The 19,796-nt window shown below is 36.5% G+C and overlaps 2 protein-coding genes across 7 annotated transcripts in view; one reads left to right on the forward strand and one right to left on the reverse strand.

Annotated features, from left to right (window-relative positions):
• FXR1 (FMR1 autosomal homolog 1) overlaps positions 1-1,866 on the forward strand; it is a 54,688-nt gene extending 52,822 nt beyond the window's left edge. For 4 of the 6 annotated variants that reach the window (XM_054580970.1, XM_054580977.1, XM_054580986.1 and 1 more), the window contains 2 exons: positions 617-708; positions 1,435-1,866. In XM_054580970.1, coding sequence (XP_054436945.1) covers positions 617-708; positions 1,435-1,605 — 263 coding nt within the window. In that variant the 3' untranslated portion in view covers positions 1,606-1,866. The remainder of the gene's footprint in view (positions 1-616; positions 709-1,434) is intronic. The other 2 variants (XM_054580996.1, XM_054580998.1) reach the window with 1 other exon arrangement.
• An 8,152-nt stretch (positions 1,867-10,018) lies between these two features.
• DNAJC19 (DnaJ heat shock protein family (Hsp40) member C19) lies at positions 10,019-14,756 on the reverse strand. The gene is made up of 6 exons (XM_054581001.1): positions 14,556-14,756; positions 13,741-13,792; positions 13,587-13,660; positions 12,502-12,581; positions 11,849-11,919; positions 10,019-10,622 (listed from the first exon to the last, which is right to left on the reverse strand). The coding sequence occupies exons 1-6, from the start codon at positions 14,556-14,558 to the stop codon at positions 10,552-10,554; spliced, it is 351 nt and encodes a 116-aa protein (XP_054436976.1). The 5' UTR covers positions 14,559-14,756; the 3' UTR covers positions 10,019-10,551.
• Between the last annotated feature and the right edge of the window lie 5,040 nt (positions 14,757-19,796).

The following is a 19,796-nucleotide window of genomic DNA, read 5'->3' on the forward strand; positions in this document are numbered from 1 at the left end:
ATTTTTAGGCTGGTTTTCTGTCATCTTTAGTTTACTTGTAGTTTTTTACTGGAGATCACTCAGACTGGTTTTTAGTGTGGGTTGTTTAAAAAGAATCATAACATACCACACTCGGATTTCTTGTGTTGTTTAAAAAAAAAAAAAAAGAACAGAACTAATATTTAAGTAATTTTTTACATCTTGGATGAAATTTTCAAATTGAAGTAGACCACACCATGATTTACACCAAATTTGCCTTATTCTCCGCCCCTCACCCCCAAACTGATAATTGAACGGGCTTAGAATGCTGAATTTTCTGTTCTTGGTTGTGGACTTGTATATCAAAGTTAACACCACAGCCATAGACTCAATTAGAAGCAGATGGCTGGATTCCTTTGAAAAAGAGGACTTCATTCTAGTCTTCCTCGATATCCAGCTTAAAATTTTCTATTATCACTTAATCACAGGCACATCTTTCAGGCTTGTTTTTGGTTGGAGGTGGTACCCAGCTTAAGAAAATTTTTGAAATTGGGTAACCCACCATTAGTTTATTTTAAAAGTAAAATTACTCTTTATCCATAAATAAACTTTAGAAATAGTTTTTCAACACCTGTAATTTTTTTCTCATCTTCAACAGTCACAGTTGCAGATTATATTTCTAGAGCTGAGTCTCAGAGCAGACAAAGAAACCTCCCAAGGGAAACTTTGGCTAAAAACAAGAAAGAAATGGTAAGGAGAATTTAACCTGTAGGTTTTGTTATTTTATTTTATTTTTTTTTGGTATGGTTTAACTTTCTGTATGATCTCACTTGTTTCCCCAAATAGATGAATAATATTTTAAAGACTACTCTTGAGTTTGTTTTTGGCCCCACGAAACTGAAGATAGATAGTATGCATGCTTGAGCCTGAAATACTTTTCCGTTAGAACTTTAAATAGCACTTGTAAAGTTCAGTCTGTCCAAAGATACTGGGCATAGAGACTGTTGCTTAATTTGGGGAGCAATAGGCTATATACCTCTTCTCAGTGATGGATATAGACCTTTAATTCTGTTAAATGCTTTAAAGGATTTGCTTATGTAAATGTGAGTTTTTAGAAAAAGGTGAGTAAAGTAGGTGATTATTTGCTTTACTGAGGGTATTAACTGTTTATATCTTTACATGGTAAGCTTTCCACTGGTTAAATAAAATTAGGTAACAAGTTTTCAGTAAACCAGAGCATATTCTTCCTGTGGTTTAGGCACTGCTAGGTACTAGAGACAAAGAGTTGAAAGACCCAGAGAGGTGGAGTACATTGGTATTTGTTTTGAACTTTAAGAATATTTGAATTATTTGACCCATTGTGGTATATAAAACTAAAATTATTTATTAGCTAATTAATGTTTATGTAGCTATTTTCCTCCTCAGCCTATAGATTTCATTTATAAAGAAGTTGAAAAAGTTGTCTCCCTTTGGCAGGCAAAAGATGTGATTGAAGAGCATGGTCCTTCAGAAAAGGCAATAAATGGCCCAACTAGTGCTTCTGGCGATGAAATTTCTAAGCTACAGCGTACTCCAGGAGAAGAAAAGATTAATACCTTAAAAGAAGAAAACACTCAAGAAGCAGCAGTCCTGAATGGTGTTTCATAAACTGAAGAAGTTCCTAGTTTACAGTTCTTTTACATTACATTTTACAATAGTGCTTGTACAAGCTTGCCAAAGATAGAATATGGATCGCCAGTCTTTACATCGCACTTTCAGTTCCTCCATTTGGAATTCAGAAAGGGGAGGGATCCTGAAGAAATCATATGTTAAACATACTTTGACACCTACTGTGTTATAAAATATATCATCAGATGTGCCTTGAGAATAGTATATGTAACATTAAAAAAAGTTGCTGGCTATAGGAAATGTTATTTTGTTTTCAAAATATGGCAGAGAAGGGGGGAGGTGGGTGGGATGGGATCCCTAATATTCTTTATGAAAGCATTAGCTGCTTTTGTTACATTTTTAATAATATGCAACCACTTCTTCACCTGAGGAAAACTAGAGTGAAATGCAGTCTAAAATATTTTGCACTGAATTGTAATTTCTTCATTAGTTTAGTCTGGAAACTGGTCTGTTTTAATGTTTTTAAAATGCTGTATGTAGAGAAAAATCTGCAGACCACTGGAATACATTTGTTAAACTCTCATCTGCAGGGACACTGGGTGATATTGGCAGTGACTGTTCTATATTGAGGCTTTGTTTGGTTTATTTATTAAAGTGTACAGTATTTAAAAATCAAACATAGCTTTAGTTAAAACACTAAGCTGAATTAGTCATGTCCATTCAGACATAACCTGAACTACTGAAAAGATCAATTTCCAGAAGGTTTATTCTGTATAAACTACATGTTAGTCTTCAGTAGAGTATCTTTTCCTTTTCTTACTTTTTTTCTTTTTTCTTTTTTTTCTTTTTTTGATTTTGGTTGTTTGATGTGCAATATGTTTTTGTATGCAGGTAGTAAATAAACTTTGATCTTCCATTTGCTGATTTTTAACTTTCTACTTTTTATACCCACAGTTGTAAAGTAGTTGGAGCTACTTCTAGGCATAGAATAGTATCCTGATTGCTTTTTAAAAAGCATTTATATTTGCTGATAAATAGTATCAAACTACTAGTAGGTCAGTTAATTATTTTGTAGTGAACCCTTTGAAATCTTACCATTTAAAGTTTCATCTGTTAGAATAGTATAGCTCAGTGCATTGATCATACACTTAATATTAGGAAGTCTTTGTAACAAAATTCTGCTCAAGGGCAACTTTGGAAGGCAGTGGGGTAAAATCCAGAATTTTACTTTTGCCTTTGATTCTTTATTAAAAACTATTTTTATAAAGACATATGAGCAATTTTTAAATATGGAAATTGATATTCAAAATAATTTTGAAGGTCCTCATACTGATTGTATTTTTTGTGTATATATTTTAGCCAGATGGCTTAATTTTAGGAAGACTTTCATACCAGGTTGTAAAACATGCAGTACAATAATTTATGCAGCTAATAGGTCATATAAAATAATTGTGGATTTATGGAAGAGTTTAGCTCCACAATACTATATAGATCACTGAGCAAGAAAGCCCTTTACGTTATTTCATATCTTAAAGTGTTTTTATGTGCATAATTTATGTTAATTTTTTATGTGCATAAAAATGTGAAGTGGTTTTAGCTAATTGGTAATGATTGAAAGGGAATTCAGGCTAGTATAGTGAAAAATGTAGTAATTGCCAGGTCAGGGTACATAATCCTAGCCCTCAAATTTGTTGTTCAGGTTAAAATGTGATGTTATTAAATGCTTTTTTATAAAAACCCTCTTAACTGAATTTTTAAGGAAGATATGTTGTGATAGTTCTTGCACATTGAATAACAATATGAAGTAATTTCATGTCCTGGTTTTTAAGAATTAGCCCACAAATGTATTTTTATTCGTCAAAGTTAGAAATAAGTAAAATTGTTGGCCTCCTTATTTGTAGTTCTCTTCAGTAGTAGGTTTACGGTTAACTATGAGTTGTGAGGTGACTGTTCATTAATCCCCAAATTGGCGAATATGATATAAGGAAAAAAAAGTTTTTCATTTTCTTCCTTGTAGAACAGATTCACTAAAATCTTTCTCCCATAAAGATTGTTTCAATGGGAAAGGAAGAGAGATGAGATCACCTTAAAAAATGGGTATAACTCAAGTAGTTCTTCAGACTAGAACTAATGATCATATTCTAGGAAGTATTAGATGTCATTGTTTACAAATGACTAAACCCAGTGTTTTGTCCTTTAGAAATGTGTATTGAAGAATTGTGATAAGGCTACTTGGGGGCTAAATAGCACATACTAGATTCAGAAGTAAAAAAGTCCACTCCCCAAAGAGAATCATTGTTGATTTCTATAGCTTTCCAAATTTTCCTTTGAGAGGGTTCCTTTTTTTTTTTTTTTTTTTTTTTTTTGCTACTATATTATTTGTTGGTTCCTATAGGAGAACATGCCTGTCTGTGCACATTAAAGACATACTCAGGTGAAAAGGTCTATTCTGAAGGTCTTGTGCAGCCTACTATTGTGTCAGCACACATGAAATCTGAACTAAATCATGAAATGGAGCTGAGATTATGTGGGGGCAAAGTGATCTTTTCCTGAAACTTTGGAAAGCCTAGGATTCTTGGGTTTGGCGTCACCTTTTTAAAGCCTTCATTAGGCCTACAACTATGCAAAATGGTGTGATCTCTGTTGTCAGGTCAGTTGCCATTGGTAAGAATTATAGTACAGATACACAGAAATCTTAAGTTGGAGTATTTGAATGCAAAGTTGAGAAGCAGCACATCAAACTGGTGACTGTGAAAACTTACCTGAGGTATTGTTAAGGATGAGGCTGAGTGAGGTTGCTTAAACGTAATTTTTTAAAGTACGGATATATGTTAGGCAAGCAAAATAACCGAAGAACAGGGAAACAGTAAGCCAGTGAGAAGGCGGCAAAAATAGCTGGTGTTTTCCTATTGTGTTTTGGATTTCCATTCAACTCAGCCATTCTTTCTTGGCTGGGATCCATCACCTTTATGTCAGTGGTATTTTTGTAGCTACTAGTCTCGTGTTCAACCTAAGAAGGGTCTCTTGCAAAGTTGGCATGCTAACTGAATGTTGTAGTTAGGTTGGGAAATGGTACCATTTGTGTCTTCTGCAAATAGATTAGTGTTTTGAGGTTGAAACCAACTAGATGTCATTCTCATGGGCTGTGCCTAAAGTGAGCTGCGCTCAGTCTAAGGACAGGTGAATGGAAAACTAGCTATAATGCTGAGTTAAGTTCTACATCAAATGATTGGAGGTTATTGGAAATGAGAGTAAAGGACAGTTGGATTTCAACTGGATTTATGGGTTTGGCAAAATCACTGAAGGACAAAAAAAGGATGTAATAAAGTACCATTCAGTCTTCCTATCTTTGCTATTATAGTTTGGACTCCCTATACCATTTATAACGTTACCTGCTGACCGTACTTAAAAGATTTTAGTTCTCTCAGGATGTGTTCTTGAATGCATAGTAGTCACTTACAATCCATGATTAACCTTTGACATTTGGGTATTCAGGAACTGTTGAAATAAATCAATCACTTCAGTTTGGTATAAACTTTGCATGTGGTGGTGCTGTGTAATTTGAAGCTGAACTCAACCGCTGGTTGAAAATAAGTATGTTGAACCATAGGAAATCGCTAATAGTTGACCATTTTTGACCCATAAAAGAAATCAGTTTCCTTTGGTTCAGTGTCATTTACTCTAGAAATCCAAGCAAGAGTCTAATCCAGAAAACTCCAAATTCCTGGATGAGTAAGGTATATATTATCTTACAAGGAAATACATACTCATCTGTATTACTATTTCAAGTACTAAGATAGAGTGCATAATAATGTCACTGGATAAACTATAATGCCGCTTTTTCTAAGAGGAATTCCATCAGTTTATTTGCTTGCCTATTTAAGAATTTGAGGTGTATTTGTAAGTACAGGATGGGAGTTACTATCTTTTTCTGTATATCATTTCATCTAATTAGGGCTGGGCTAATCTAAGGACCTTTCCAATATTAATGTAACTTGAGTCTATTCTTATGTGGGACCCTGGGTAGCACTTAACCATATTCCCAAGTACTTTCAGAAGGAATATGCTGAATTAAATGGTGTTTTATGTGTATCCATCTTAGATATTTCTAATTATGCTAGATGCAATCTAGAGGATACCAAAAGCAAGGGCTAAATTATTTTTCATTGATATTATCAGTCTTGAAGCCACACTGTTGTGTTTTAGGGATTGAATATATGTCTTTTTTTGGAGGGTGAAATTGCAGGACTATTTTCTGAATGTCTGTGTACCCTTTTTACTTTATTGTCAAATGTAACTACTAATTTTCTAGTTTAGAGACTTCATAAAAATTTTCCTGTAGTTTTTCTGGTTAAGTCATTTTCTACTTAATTGTTGACTGAAGCCTATATACGTCAACTTTTTTGAGCTCCATTTTTCAATTTGTTTTTAGGTTAAGAAAAATGTCACAAATTACATTTGAAATTCCATTAATTGACACCACTAAGGTAACAGCAAGCGTTAACATGTTCCCGTTATAACTTAACCCTGGACTATGTGTTCATTGGGTCAGGACTGATAGGAAACACAGGATAGATGATCTCCGTATATCCTGTTAGGCAACAGTTAGCTCTCATCAGATACACAGCACTCTGAACAAGTGTCAACACAAGGCAGAACGTAGGTAGTTTAAGTTACCTGGTACTCAAGGTTACCCTCAATTCAGGATTTTTTATATAACCAAAAAACTAGCATTCTAAATGTTTTTTACTTCAAATGTACAGATGTTTTTCTATCTTGTTCTTTGAACTTTTTGAGCCAGTTTCTAAATTTTCATTGGAATTAATGTTTTTTTGGAGAAGGGTTCATTTATACTCAATAAAATGTGACCCCACTGCACACTCCTAAATTGCAAAACAACTTTTATAGGTCATTATCAACAGCAAGATGCCTTACAGATTCTCATTGAAAAAAATCAAGTGTTCTAACCTGAAGTATTGAAACTTAAGACTTGCCTCTTTTCAATGAAGCACTCCGAGTTAATTTCCTAAATATTTCTGATGCAAGCTTTTAAGCAGGGCCTAAGTTTTCAGTATGCTGAACAAAGGATCACCTTTCAGTGTAGCATGTTTATGTTTAGGGTTTTATCCTCGTGTTAAGATGCTAGTTACTACCTCAGTTTATCCAGTTCTCAATGGTTTTGCTTCTTGCCTTTAAACCCTTCTTGGTTCTGTTACAATTTATAGCAGAGCAAATTAAGGATAGCAGGGAAAACCATAATTTTTGGGTTGGCTAAAAAGTCTTTTGGTAAAAAGACACTCACTGATAACTCTTGATTTGGGTATTTTGAGTGTATCAGCTATCTCCCCTGTTGGCTTCTAGCGGGTAGAAGCCAGGGGTGCTGCTAAACATCTCCGAGTGTACAAGACAGCCCTGTAGCAAAAAATTATTTGGCCAAAATATCAGTTTTTCCAAGAAACCTTTTGACATGTTTGATCAGTCATGGCACCACCATACACTGCACAAATTTTTTGCATTTCAGTTGCGGGGAATTTTTTTTTTTTTTTTTTTTTACCTTTCTTGAAATAAAGCATTATACACCTAAAGTGTTGTGTTATCTTCTTCCATCTTCATAATTAAAATGGCTGCACAAAAATTCACCAATTTTGCAAAGCTTTTTTTTTTTTTAATGCACACTGATATGACAGCTGTCACAATACAACCTAACAAAATTGTTTCACATGAAGTTGAAGACAGCAAAGCACTAGAGTCATACAAAAAAACCCGTTAAAGGCTTTCCGGCCAATCCAATATGGGCTGCTTTCACTTGAGTTCTCAACTAGTTGAATAGTTGAGTCTTCCAAAATAACTTTTCTTATTTTAAAGGTATTATCATTTGGAAAATACTTGAAGGCAAGAGACTTAAAATTTTTAAGTTGGAAAAGATTTAAATTCGAGGACCACTCATTAGAGCCCGCTTTGATGACCAGTTTTTATAAAGTGCAGTATAGGGCTCATCCAATGTCCATACTAGCCCAGGGAAGGAGCTAGGTGAGGAAACTTAAAATTCTGGTATGCCAGATCTATTTAAGACTATGGGTGGGAATTTCCCCAATAACGTACTGAGGACTAACATGTATATACCCAGGGTTTAATTACAGTTTTTCTGGCTGTTTTACCTCAAATACTTGCGCTAGCTTTTTCTGTCTATAAAATGTGGCGGGATCCTCACAAATTTCAAGATGGCCATTATTTTTAACATGAAGCAGAGCCCTAAGCCCATAGACGGCTTGCTCAAAGTTGCCTGGCTACTACTGCAAAAGTTTGACTTAAAACCTGTATCTCTCTATTCGCTTCATGTGGTGGTCAGCCATACCTTCCTTCCCATAAAGTTTCAGGTTGTGAGCACCATCCAACAAAAAGGCCTCAAGCTAAATGAAAAGTACCAGGCACACCTCTTTACCACCAAGGAAAACATCTGAGTTACCAGATTTGTGAAAGGTATCACACTGCAGTAGTTAGCATGGTATTTTGGGTTTGAGAACGACCAGCTTTCTCACTCAGCATGTTAATTAGGGCAAGTTTTTTGTTTTTTTTTTTTACCTCATTTACAGTAGGTCCTCAATTACATTCAATATTATGATGATGAAATGCCACAGGAACTCACCTTGTTTGTATTAATAGCCTATGGTATAATTTGTCCTGTTGTGTATCATTTCACTTAAAGTTGTGGAACGTTAAGTGTGAACTTTACAGGGGAAATGCTTAGAGTGATGCTGACACATTGTAAGTAATGTTAACATTACACTAAGTATTTTGTAAGAAAATACTATTAAAAAGAGATCATACTTCATCAGTTACCCACTATGATCTAGAACCCTCACACGGATGACTTTTTTTCCACCAAGAGAAATAGTAGATTTGCATACAGTTCTTAATAAAATAGGGATTCTTCTCCCTGATAAAGGTACATAACAGGAAACAAAGCTGATTACTGTGAATGAAAAACGGGCTCTGTTGTGCTCCTTAGTATTAAAGTGGTTTCTGTTGTCTCAGATACCCAGTACGTGAAGCTTTCCTTTTTACAGTTCATGCTTGATTGCCTGTTGGCATACTCTCAAGTTTTGATACTTTTTTTCCTTTAAAGCTCTTGGTCCTGGAAACATTTTTTTAGTCTGAAGGACTGAAATAAAAGGTTAACAAGCTGAAATACAGTTGATCCTCATTATTAGCAGATTCCTTACTTCCAAATTCATCCGCTCACTAAAATTTGTATGTAACCCTAAAATCAACACTCGAGGTGTTTTCCCAGTCACTTACGGACATGGAGATCGAGTGGTGAAAAACCTGAATTGCCCAATGTTGAAAAAGTGATGCTCTGCCTTGTTTCAGTTTCCACACTGTAAACAACTATCCTTTTCATGATCTACAAAGTGTTCTCTGAGTTTTTTGTGCTGCTTACTGATTTCCCTGTTTAAAATGACCCCCAAGCTTAGAGAAGTACAGCCTTAATGTTCCCAAAAGTAAGAAGACTGATATGCCGCTATGAGTGAGTGGTGTTGGTTTTAAGTTTAATGTTAAGGTGTCGACAATATATCAAGTAAGGTGTCTTTAAACAAAAACTCGCATAAAACAAGGTTGACAAAAATCTGACCAGAGACTCAACAGGAACCTGTATCTCCCCTAGAACAGTATGCTAAATGAAGTGTTCTCAGTATCTTTATAGAACATAACTACTTGGAATAACAAAAGTCAATGGAAACGTCATACCTCTTTCCCTTGGAAATAACTTAAGATTTCTCCTACACAAAAGCCATGGCCGCCTAATCAAGAAAGACGATCAGATTTTAAACAAGGAAACATGATGGAAAATAAGAGATGTACCCCAATTTTGAAATGCCACTAAAAAATTCTAACACTAAATATGGTTACCTCCATTAACCTGACCTTGAACGTGTGTGTTCTCCATTAATAAGACCTTTAAAGATGATTTAATGAAGTTTAGACAGTAGGAAGCATATGTTACCATCTTAAAGCTAAACATACTACACATAACTGCTGCAGAAGACCACAAGTCCTTTGGTTAAGATCCTTACATATGTTAGACCAAAAGCAAGCTATTTGTTCTCAAATGTCATTAATGTATTTTGCTGTGTATAATGTTCACCATATTTTTGAGGGAAAAAGGATATGCATTATACATGATTACATACCATGGGTATAACAGTGGGCATAAATAATCCCATGTATGACACACACAAGAACGTGGGTGCGTGCTATATGGCAAAATTCAGTAAATACATTATTGTACATACTGGGTCCAAGCTGAATATTTTGATAACAGCGTATTTCAGTTGCGCTAATTGTGTTTAACCCTGGTCATAACAAATGCAAACCTTTTATGTAAAAAAAAATTATAAATGGTCAGTTTCTTGAAGGCTAGCTGAATACAATGTAAATATTTTTCTTGATTAAAAACAAGACACACTCATCTTTTTTAATCAAGTTTTTAATGTATGAAATCTGACTCCTGTCAGTGACATACCAATTTTTTAAGGTCAAATGTGTAGTTAAATTCACAGCTCCAAGCTGCTGAGCCAGCTCACTGTACCTTGACAACCTTTCTTCCCAATGAGATGAGTCTACCATAACATATTCCATCATACTATTTATCACATTGTATTTTAATTATCAGTTTATCAGTCTCCCATTAGATTGGGGTTCCTTGAGAGACCTTCATGTTCACTTTGCCCTGAAGTACGTACTAAGTTATTTGCTAAATGAGTAATGAAAAGTATTTCTATTCAAGTGGTATGTATTTACCCATAATTATTGAGCAGTAATCTCCAAATATTGTATAATCTGACAAAATCCTCAAATTTAAACAAATTTACACAAGGCTTTGACTTTGTGCTAAATCATTTTTAAAATTTGTAGCTTTGGGACATTTTATAAAAAGCTGGTACTTGTACACAAAACTGATAACTTTAAAAATCATCATACATTTCACTTCTTAGCTTGACCTTCTAGTAAATCTTTAGCTTCATTGATTTTGGCTGCTATATAAGGAGATCCTCCTACAGAAAGAAAGAGAACAGGAATAGTGTTATTGGATTCTCAATTTCTGCTTGGTGAAAAGCTATTTTTATTTCAAGGACCCTATGCTTATTGGAGAAGTAGAATTAGCAGAAATGGTATTCAGATTTTTACAAATAATTATGACACTGCAACTGGATAACCACATACATGGTAATATACTTGACCAATGGGAAATGAGTTCCACAAAAATGGCACCTTTTAGAAAGCTTACAATTGATGATAGGAATATGATTTCATAAACCCACAGACTTACATAATTTGGAACACGTCACAAATGAATGTAATTGTAGTGTGTGACTTTAAAACCTTGATATTCTCAGGCTCCTGAGCTTTGTTGGAAAGGCCCCACTTTGCTTTTGATCCTTTTTCTGCCCTTCATAGTTTTTCTTTTCCTGTCATTGTCCCTTTACAATATCATCTACAGCTTGTTTCCTACTCATCTTGCTGGCACATTGATTCTCAAAATGTGGTCAGTAGACCTGCAAGCATCAGCATCAATAAGAAGACTGGTAGAAATGCAAATACATGGACTCCACCCTAGACTTTAATCAGAAGCCCATCAGTTAATACAAGCTAGAAGAGGCTATGTGGTCAGATACCAAAAAATTAAAACCTTGTTAAAACTAAATTACTAAATTATTGATGAAAGTCCTCTCCCATAAAAAGATCTGAGCACTGGAACATGGATTTTGTGGTCTATATTTTGGTATTCCAAGGAATTATTTCAACATAGCTAAGGCTGCTTAGAGACAGAATGATAAGTTTTTAACTTTGTAACCAATTTCAAAAGTCTAAATAGAAAAAATTACATTTTTAGTTTCATTAACTGAAATTGAACGTGTCCTTTGAGAATGTAATCCAAACCTAAGCCTCCCAAAACAGTAGGATTAGCAGTATTTGACTATTAGAAGTCATTTTTTTAAAAAAAGTCCAATTTTCTAACAATTGCACATCTCAAAAAATTGTTAATGCTTATCACTGCTTCCAAATTACAGTAGTTATTAGATATTTGCTCATTATTTTATAAGTACATTTTTCACCCAAAATTTAAGGCACCAGAAACAAATGGATCCAACCTGGGAGACGGTGCTCACACAAAGATTTAGGCATTTCCCTATTGTAAGTCAAGAATTAAATGTAAAATCCCATTAATAACAATTACAGTCACTTCAACATGTATAAGAAGAGTTTAATGACTACTTACCCTTGTCTGGGTGATTTAAAAGCATAATTCGTCGATGAGCATCTCTAATTTTTCCTTTATTGGCAGTAGGGCTAATTTAAAAAGGAAAACGTGTTGTTTACTGCAGACTACTTCTGGATCACATAAAAAGATTGTACATAAAGGCCAATTAAAGATCCAAAACTGAAGTCAACACAACAGTATGAAAGCTGTTTAGGAACCTCTTCCCTAACATAAAACGAATAGGAATAATCTGAATTAGGGGAGCTAAATAAACAGCTCCTTAAAAAAAGAAGAAATTCTCAAAGATTTAATTGAACTTGATAATAATTCATGACAACAGTGCTTTTATTGGAAGGGAAAGCATGTTTAAATATTTAAAAATGAAGGCAGGATCTCTCCCACAAAGATTTAAGTAATTGAAAACAACATTGAGTATTGTGATTATGTGTTGCAAGTCTATCAATGAATTAAAAAGTATTTATATGCCAGTGTGCCTTCTTATTGGCATTTTGTATGGAGTATTTAGATGTTAAAAATGTAATGATACAAATAACTCTCTTCTAATGAAAGAAGATCTTTCTTACATTTGCTAATCATTTTAGAGTTGTAGAAAACATTAAAAATATTGGAAATTTTAAAAAAGTTTAAAAATATATTGGAAATTATTTTACCTTACACCTAATATTAATGCTGCTTCCCGTTTTGTCATTTTGGGTTCAAACCCACCTCTGTAATAGCCACCACTGAAGGCCTGAAAGAGGAAATACGTTAATAAGAGATTATGAGGCTAAACTAACAGCCGCTAAAAAAGGTCCCTATGTGTTCCTAGAACTAGCAGATGAAGACATTTCAGATAACTAATTCACATGGTATTTACCCTTATAAGTAGCAAAAAATATTTTAAACATCATTAAACATCCATTTTCCCCTAAAAAACCTATACTGTCTTGAAAATATAAAACAAATGAACTGTGCCTCAAAGCCAGTTTTTCTGGGAGTGAAGGGAAGATTCCAAGTAAGCCATGTTCTACATACAATTTGATCTCATAGTGTGATTGCTATGGAAGAAGTGCCTCAAGAACAGGATTTAGACATCTTTGAGACAAGTACTTCAATGGTATTTTGAGGTTTAAGGCAACTACTAAAGACTTCAAGATGTATATGGTGAAAATCAAAATTAGGCTATTAGGTCTGACCTTGTTATGTCAAATATTAGTAAAGCCCATCATCATCTTTGTCCCATTCAAACACAACAATAAAAATATGCAGCAAACTGTCACAGCCATATTCATTCTGAACTGTGACCACAGAAGGTATGATCACCACATTCAGTCATATTCTATAGTCTAATTAACTGCACTGCCACCCAAGTATCATGTTAGGGAGTGTCAGGGCCACCCAGTAAGAATAGGTCACTTGAGGTCCTTAGATACCTGTGTTTGTGATGCAGAAACATCTTTCTGTGGTGTGTTGTGGACAGATAATATTGAAGGTCATAGTTACAACAGTGATGCTAAATTTCATGATACTGGAATTATCAACCCCTCTGCCTCAATTATGTTGCACATAAAATTGGACCTTTAGGGTCACACTATTACAAAGTTCAGAACTTCTAAACTCTCCTTGTAGAAAGCAAAAGGGGACCCCAAAGTAACCAGAACTTCATGGATGTTTGGAAATTTACCCTCGTAAAGTGTAGTTCTAGGCATCACATACAAGTGGTAAAGAATTAGTGAAAATGTTTAAGAAGCCTTACAGATTTTGGTAGACTTTGAAAAACTTGTTTGACTTGAGGCTCCATATGCTTCAAGGCTTGCGAAACGTAACGGCCTAAAAACAAAAAGAACAGAATAATTAAAAAAGTCCCCAACCTCCCTTACTTCACTTCCATCCCCAAACCACAAACCAACCTGCAAATCCTGCAGCAGCAATGGTCAGTCCAACTGCTACCACTGTACTGGCCTGGTAAGGGAAAGCAGAGTAAATACTTACTTCTCTAATTCCCACCTTTCCCTTTCGCACCATTCTCCCATCCCAACTCATAACAAGCTTTATTTCAAAGGGAAGTCACACCTTTTAGGGTGAAAATATTCTGCCCAATAATCCTTTAAAACGACAACTTTCACATCCAATGCATTGTAAAGGTATTGGAGTTTCACTACAGAAGAAAAGGATGATTTCCCTCCTTTTGAGAACATCTTTTTCACCTCAGGACAAATGAAGTTACATTCAAGTTCAATGACAGCAAAAGGGTCGGTTCCCATCAATTTTGATAACACATTCCAACGTTAAACGTCGGCTTTGCTAGGAGACTAGCTTTTCCTAGCACCTTCGTCAGTGTCACGCCTCACGACTACACAACACGAGAGAAACGCAAAAATATTTCAGGAACCGAGAAGAGATGTGTCAGTAAGAGCCAAGAGGATGGAAAGAGCAAGGTGGAGAACATCTTGGGAGAACGTGTTTGCAAATGCGCTTCCACTAATCTCCGAATGCCGGGGGCGGCGGAGCAAGGGCTAGAGCCCCGCGCACAGGGCCGTGAAAGAACAAAAATCTCAAGAACGGCGAGCCAACAGCTTTGTGTCCCGGAAAGAGTGACTCTCCGAAGCCGATACTCCCAACCCGCTGCCGCACCGGAGAGACAACGGCTCTGCTCCCCCAAGGCCGGGCACCGAGGCGAAGGTCTGGGCCTCAGCTCGCCCAGGACAACGGAGGCCACACTCACCATGGCTCCGGCTCGGCTCCGCTGCCTCCAACGAGAACGCGGTTCATCCCAGCCCTGAGGCGGTGGCCATCAACTCCACGCCCCTACCAGAGAGTAAGGGCCACTCCGAGCAGGGGCCAAACGTCCAGTTACTGGCACCCTAGACAAAACGGCAGGCGCGGCCACGATCAAGGCCGGAAAACTGTCGTAAAAGGTGAAAGCCGACGAGAAGGGCAAGGTCGCTTAAGCTCTGGGCTGATGGAGAACACGACTTCCGATTGGCTGATGGGCGGGAGGCTCGCCTCCTCACTGGGCTCAAAGGTGGGGCTTCTTTGTGTTTGCTGTTTGCCCGCGGGCAAAGGTATTTGGAAATTCTTTCCGGGCAGGATCCTGGTATAGACAAGCCTGTGTAGCTTTCCTCAAAACATTTTTTTCTCTCCCTCCCAGGACTTCCATTTGCCATTTATTTTGTTAATAATTGTCAAGGGTATTGATATCCTTAAACATGCCGTAATAGTTCTATCATGAAGCCAAAGAAATAGGTAGCAACCCAAAAAAGCGAACAGGAAGCTGTAACAGAAAACCAAACGAACAAACCGCATTGTGCTCCAGGGGTTGCTTTGTAAAATTATTTTATTAGAATTTTTTATTTAAATATGTGACTTGACAGGACCTGTGTCAATGTTTGGGGTTTTGTTTTGTAGAATGGATTTACCCCTTCAAAGACAGTTAATATTCTGTCCCTGAGATCTCATCCCCACAACTGAAAAATGTTATTTACAATTTCTTTTTACAGTTCTCCCCATCTCCTGAAATAAAAAGTAGGGTTTGGTTTTGCCCTTACAAAGCATCAGTTTCATATATCCCTACATAAATGCTTGAGATGAGAAAAATAATGGAGACAATAATGAAAGTTTTACAATGCAATGTTTGGATAAGCAAAATGAGTTTGGAGTTACTTCCCAAAGTATTAGAAATATGATTATGTTGCAATGAAATTCTGCTTTGATGAGCTGATTGATTTTTAGACACACAAATTTGTTGACTTTGTTTTCCTCATCTATAAAAAGATTTGCATTTCTATCTCCAAGAGTTTTCTAACTCAGATTTTTATAATGTAATTTATCGCCAACAAATGATCCAGCACTAAGACACTAGTGATAAGCGTACATCTCCTTTCTTGCCTCTCTTTTATGTAGCTTTACCCAAGAACTACAAGAGAAATAATCAAGTGATGCCAGAAACAAGCTACTCTGCCTTCTGACAAAAATTATTATTATTATTATTATTATTTTGATATGTACAAACTATGGCATGCAGCTTGCTTGAGGAACAGGTTAACATACCGAAGCTTAGCCCCAGGAAGTCAGGGATGGGCACCACAGGGAGGCACACGAAGTGGAGATAGCTCTCTTTTCAGAGGCAAATCAAACTACACGTACAACCTGGTTCTGTCACTTAGTAGTTATGTGACTCAGACAAGTAATTTTTAGCTCTAAGTTTTCTCATTTGTAAAACAAGGGTAATAATGATGACTACCTTCCTGAATTTTTGTGAGGACAGAGATTACACACATAATGTGTTCGGTGCATAATTTTACCTCAGTGTGTGGCTATAATTATTATGAGTGCAGTCAGTACAAATTGTTGTGTGCAGAGGTCTTTCCAATTATCATAACACCTTGACTCATGGAAGTAAGTCTGGTGTTCCCTTTCCTACCCACTAAAGGCATATAAAGAGCCTTTAAAATTAATTTTATTTAATGTCCATCATTTGATGAATGGATTAAATAATCATTCCTTGATGCTTCTAGCTTCTGGTGACTGCCAGCCTTCTTTGACTTGTGACTGCATCACTTCAGTCTTCAAGGAAGGTTAGCATCTTGAAATCTCTCTCTGCTCCGTCTTCACATTGCCTTTCTCCTCCTTGTGTAAAATCTCCTCTGCTTCCCTCTTAAAGGATATGCGTAATTGCATTTAGGACCCATGCCTATAATCCAGGATAACTTCCCCATCTCAAGACTCTTAACCTAATCATAGATCCTTAATGTAATCTTGGTTGCAAAGGCTTTGCTGTGTAAGATAATATTAACAGTTTCCAGGTTTTAGGACTTGATGTCTTTGGGGGGCCAATACTACAGAGAATGAGAGAAGACAAAACAGGGAACTAGCAGGCACAAAAGAAAGGAATCAAGCACATCTACTCAATTTTCCTCTTAGATTTGTCAATCAGGTAAGTCAGTCACTTCTTGGGGAGGAGTAAGCGAGAAGTGAGAGGGCATAGCCAGCAGTGTTCTTGCATTGCAGCTTTCAAATCGTTTATGATGAAGACTCTTAGTAAGAAATATATTTTACATAATGACCCGGGGAACAAATACATACTTGAACATACACATAAACATACACATATAAGTACACAATGAATTTAATATATATTTGAATTGTAATGTTTTTGAGACAATATTTTTCCTTACTTCTTGAGATGCATGCTGTTCTTCTCTATTTCTTAAAAAAAAAAATTGTTGGGAAATCCATTAAGTTTACAGCCCACTAATTGGACATCATCTGAAGTTTGGAAAGCATCTCTCCATAAAAGTCTGGACTAGGAAAAATGATGCTAGGCAAATAAGTGTGTTTTCCCCCTAAAAACTATGTGGCAGACATTGTGCTAAATGCTTTATATAGAATATTTCATGTCACTCAATGACAGTAATATTTCTGGTTTGCATATGAGTATTTTTTGTCAGATACACTTGATTTCCCTTCCAGATCACTTCTCTACTGTTTCCATTCTGCTCTGTGTCCCAGAAGAGCACATGAAGTTATGAGACTGACCTTAAAGGACTGCATCAATGGGCTCTCTTGTATTCTGGCTTGGGTTTCAGCTGTGTCTGCAATCAGAAGATCAGAAGGCAGGAGGAGAGTGAGTTCATAGTCTTTATTTCTCCATTTGCCTTCCTGGTGGTTGTCCCTGAAGAATACAGTTCCTGGTGTGTGTGTGTGTTGTTCAGATAGTTATTCCCAGTCCTTGCTCCCTCTGGGTTAAGGGTAGTAATGACTCCCTTGGCCCTCTTTGCTTTGCTAGACACAAGACAGTTGACCATCATTTGCTAGTTTTCTTCAGTCATGTTCACACCCTTTGTAAACAGTCCCTTTATTAAATCCTTCTCAACTGTTCCATTTGAGCATACCATCTGTTTCCAGCATGGATTTTGACTGTTATTAGAGGCCACTGAAATAATTCAAGGAGGAGATGATGATAGAAGTGGAAGTGAAAAGAAATAGCTGGACTCCTGCTTATCTTTTGAAGGAAGAGCTGATAGAATTTGCTTATGGTTGAGATATAGTGTGAGAGAAAGAAAGGATTCAAGAGTGACTCCAAAACTATAGCTTGAGCAGCTGGAAAGATAAATTGACATTTAATGGGGCTAAAAAGTCTTCAGAAAGAGAAAGCTAAAGGTGAGAACTTTTGTCATGTTAAGTTTGAAATACCAACTTGATAGCTAAGCAATGTTTTCAAGTAGGCATTTGGATATAAAGCCTGGCATCAAGAGAGGTCTTGAGTCATAAGCCCATAGATGGTCTTTGAGCCCATGTAACAGATGAAGTCATCCATTGCATGAGTGAAGAGAGAAAGAAACAAAAATGCTGCTAATAGTCAAGAGAATGACTGACAGTTGACTACTGGAGATCATTGGTGGTATTTATAAGGAGAGTTTCTGTGATGAGATGGAGTAAATTCAAGAGAGGATGGGAGGAGGAAGAGTGGAGATAAGGGCCACAAGACATCTCTTCCAAGGATTTTTTCTGAAAAGGGGTTAAAGAAATAGAGCTGTTCCCAGAGGGAGAAGCAGTAGAAGGAGATTTTTTTTTTTAAGACTGGAGAAATAAAAGCATGTCTATCTCCTATAGAAATGATCTTACTGAGGGGAAGCTCTGACAAAATTCATTGAATTATATAATTTAAGAATGAGAAGAAAATGTAGAGACTACCTCCCAACCCTGCCCTAATGGCTTTGTTTTATAAGTGAGGAAACTGGCCTCAGAGGGGTTGACTGGTTTTTCTAAAGCACTGAAAGAATCTAGTTATCTCTCACCCTATTGTCCACTTCCCAGATGTATATAATGTCAGGATCATAAGATGAGAGGGTCATAAAATTGCCTTTCCCAATATTTCCTTGCCCTCTTTTTAGGTCAGATCTGTATTAATGTAGTCTAAATTCCTAACCAACAACCATTTAACCCAGCTCACATAATGCTGTATGTAAAACTAAATGGTATTCAATAAATATTTTCTTCCCTTCTCCTTCATTCCACCCTTTTTAAAATCTTCTTCCTTCCCTCCTTTCCTCCGATGATTCTGCCTGATAATCTACCATTGGGAATTCATCCTATTGTCCCTTGTTTGGATATGAATATTCTTGGTAAGTGATCATACTGAGGTTTGATCAACAGATTCCTCTATGAAAGGTTTAAAGAGATCCTTCTGCTGTTATAACTAGTAAAAGGAATAGTTTAATTGGAGTGTAGAAAGGAAAGAAACAAGAACAGATTTAGAGCAAGAGAGACTGAGGACAGGCCTGGGTAGTAATCAAATGAGAACCTAGGAAAGCTGAGGGAGTAGATAGGATGCTGATAAACCAGAAGGGAAGGTCTGAGGTCCAGTTATTCTGTAGTGCAGTCAACCTCGTCTGCTTCCAAGTCATGTGACTTCATCCTGCCTTGTGGCTGTTACACCTGTATTAATTTATAAGTATTTCTCCTGTGATTTTTCTCTCACTTTTCCTCACCTCGTTTCATTTTTTTCACTGACTGTGTTTCCTTCTGACTTCCTACTTTCTTTTCTAATTACAACTGCTGTCCTTACTTAATATGGATGGAGAGCGTGAGTAAATGGCCAGTCAGAGAATTGCAGTGTTTGTCCAGAGTGACAGCACCCAGGAGGCATGCTGGATAAAGGCTCTGTCCTCTTCTAGGCTGAGAGAAAGAAAAATTAAGGCACCCCTCCTCAACGGAGGTTTCCCAGCACTCCTCATTTCATTCCATCTTTGCTTGTCTTTTTCCATTGCCTCTCTCAGCCTGTTTCCTCCTTTCGCTAGCCTGGGTTCCACTTGTAGGCAGCAGTTTATGTGTTGAATAAGTCAAGCCTGTCCTGCTGAGCTGTCAGCAAATGGAACTGACCAACAGAACAGTCTAAGTGTATCTTGTGCCTGGGCCAGATAGACAAGCACAATTATTTGATTGCTGGAGATTGCCACTAAAT

Source organism: Pteronotus mesoamericanus, unplaced genomic scaffold (genome assembly GCF_021234165.1).
Source record: "Pteronotus mesoamericanus isolate MK-2021 breed Mesoamerican mustached bat unplaced genomic scaffold, CSHL_Meso_final contig_116, whole genome shotgun sequence".
Taxonomy (NCBI): Eukaryota; Metazoa; Chordata; class Mammalia; order Chiroptera; family Mormoopidae; genus Pteronotus; species Pteronotus mesoamericanus.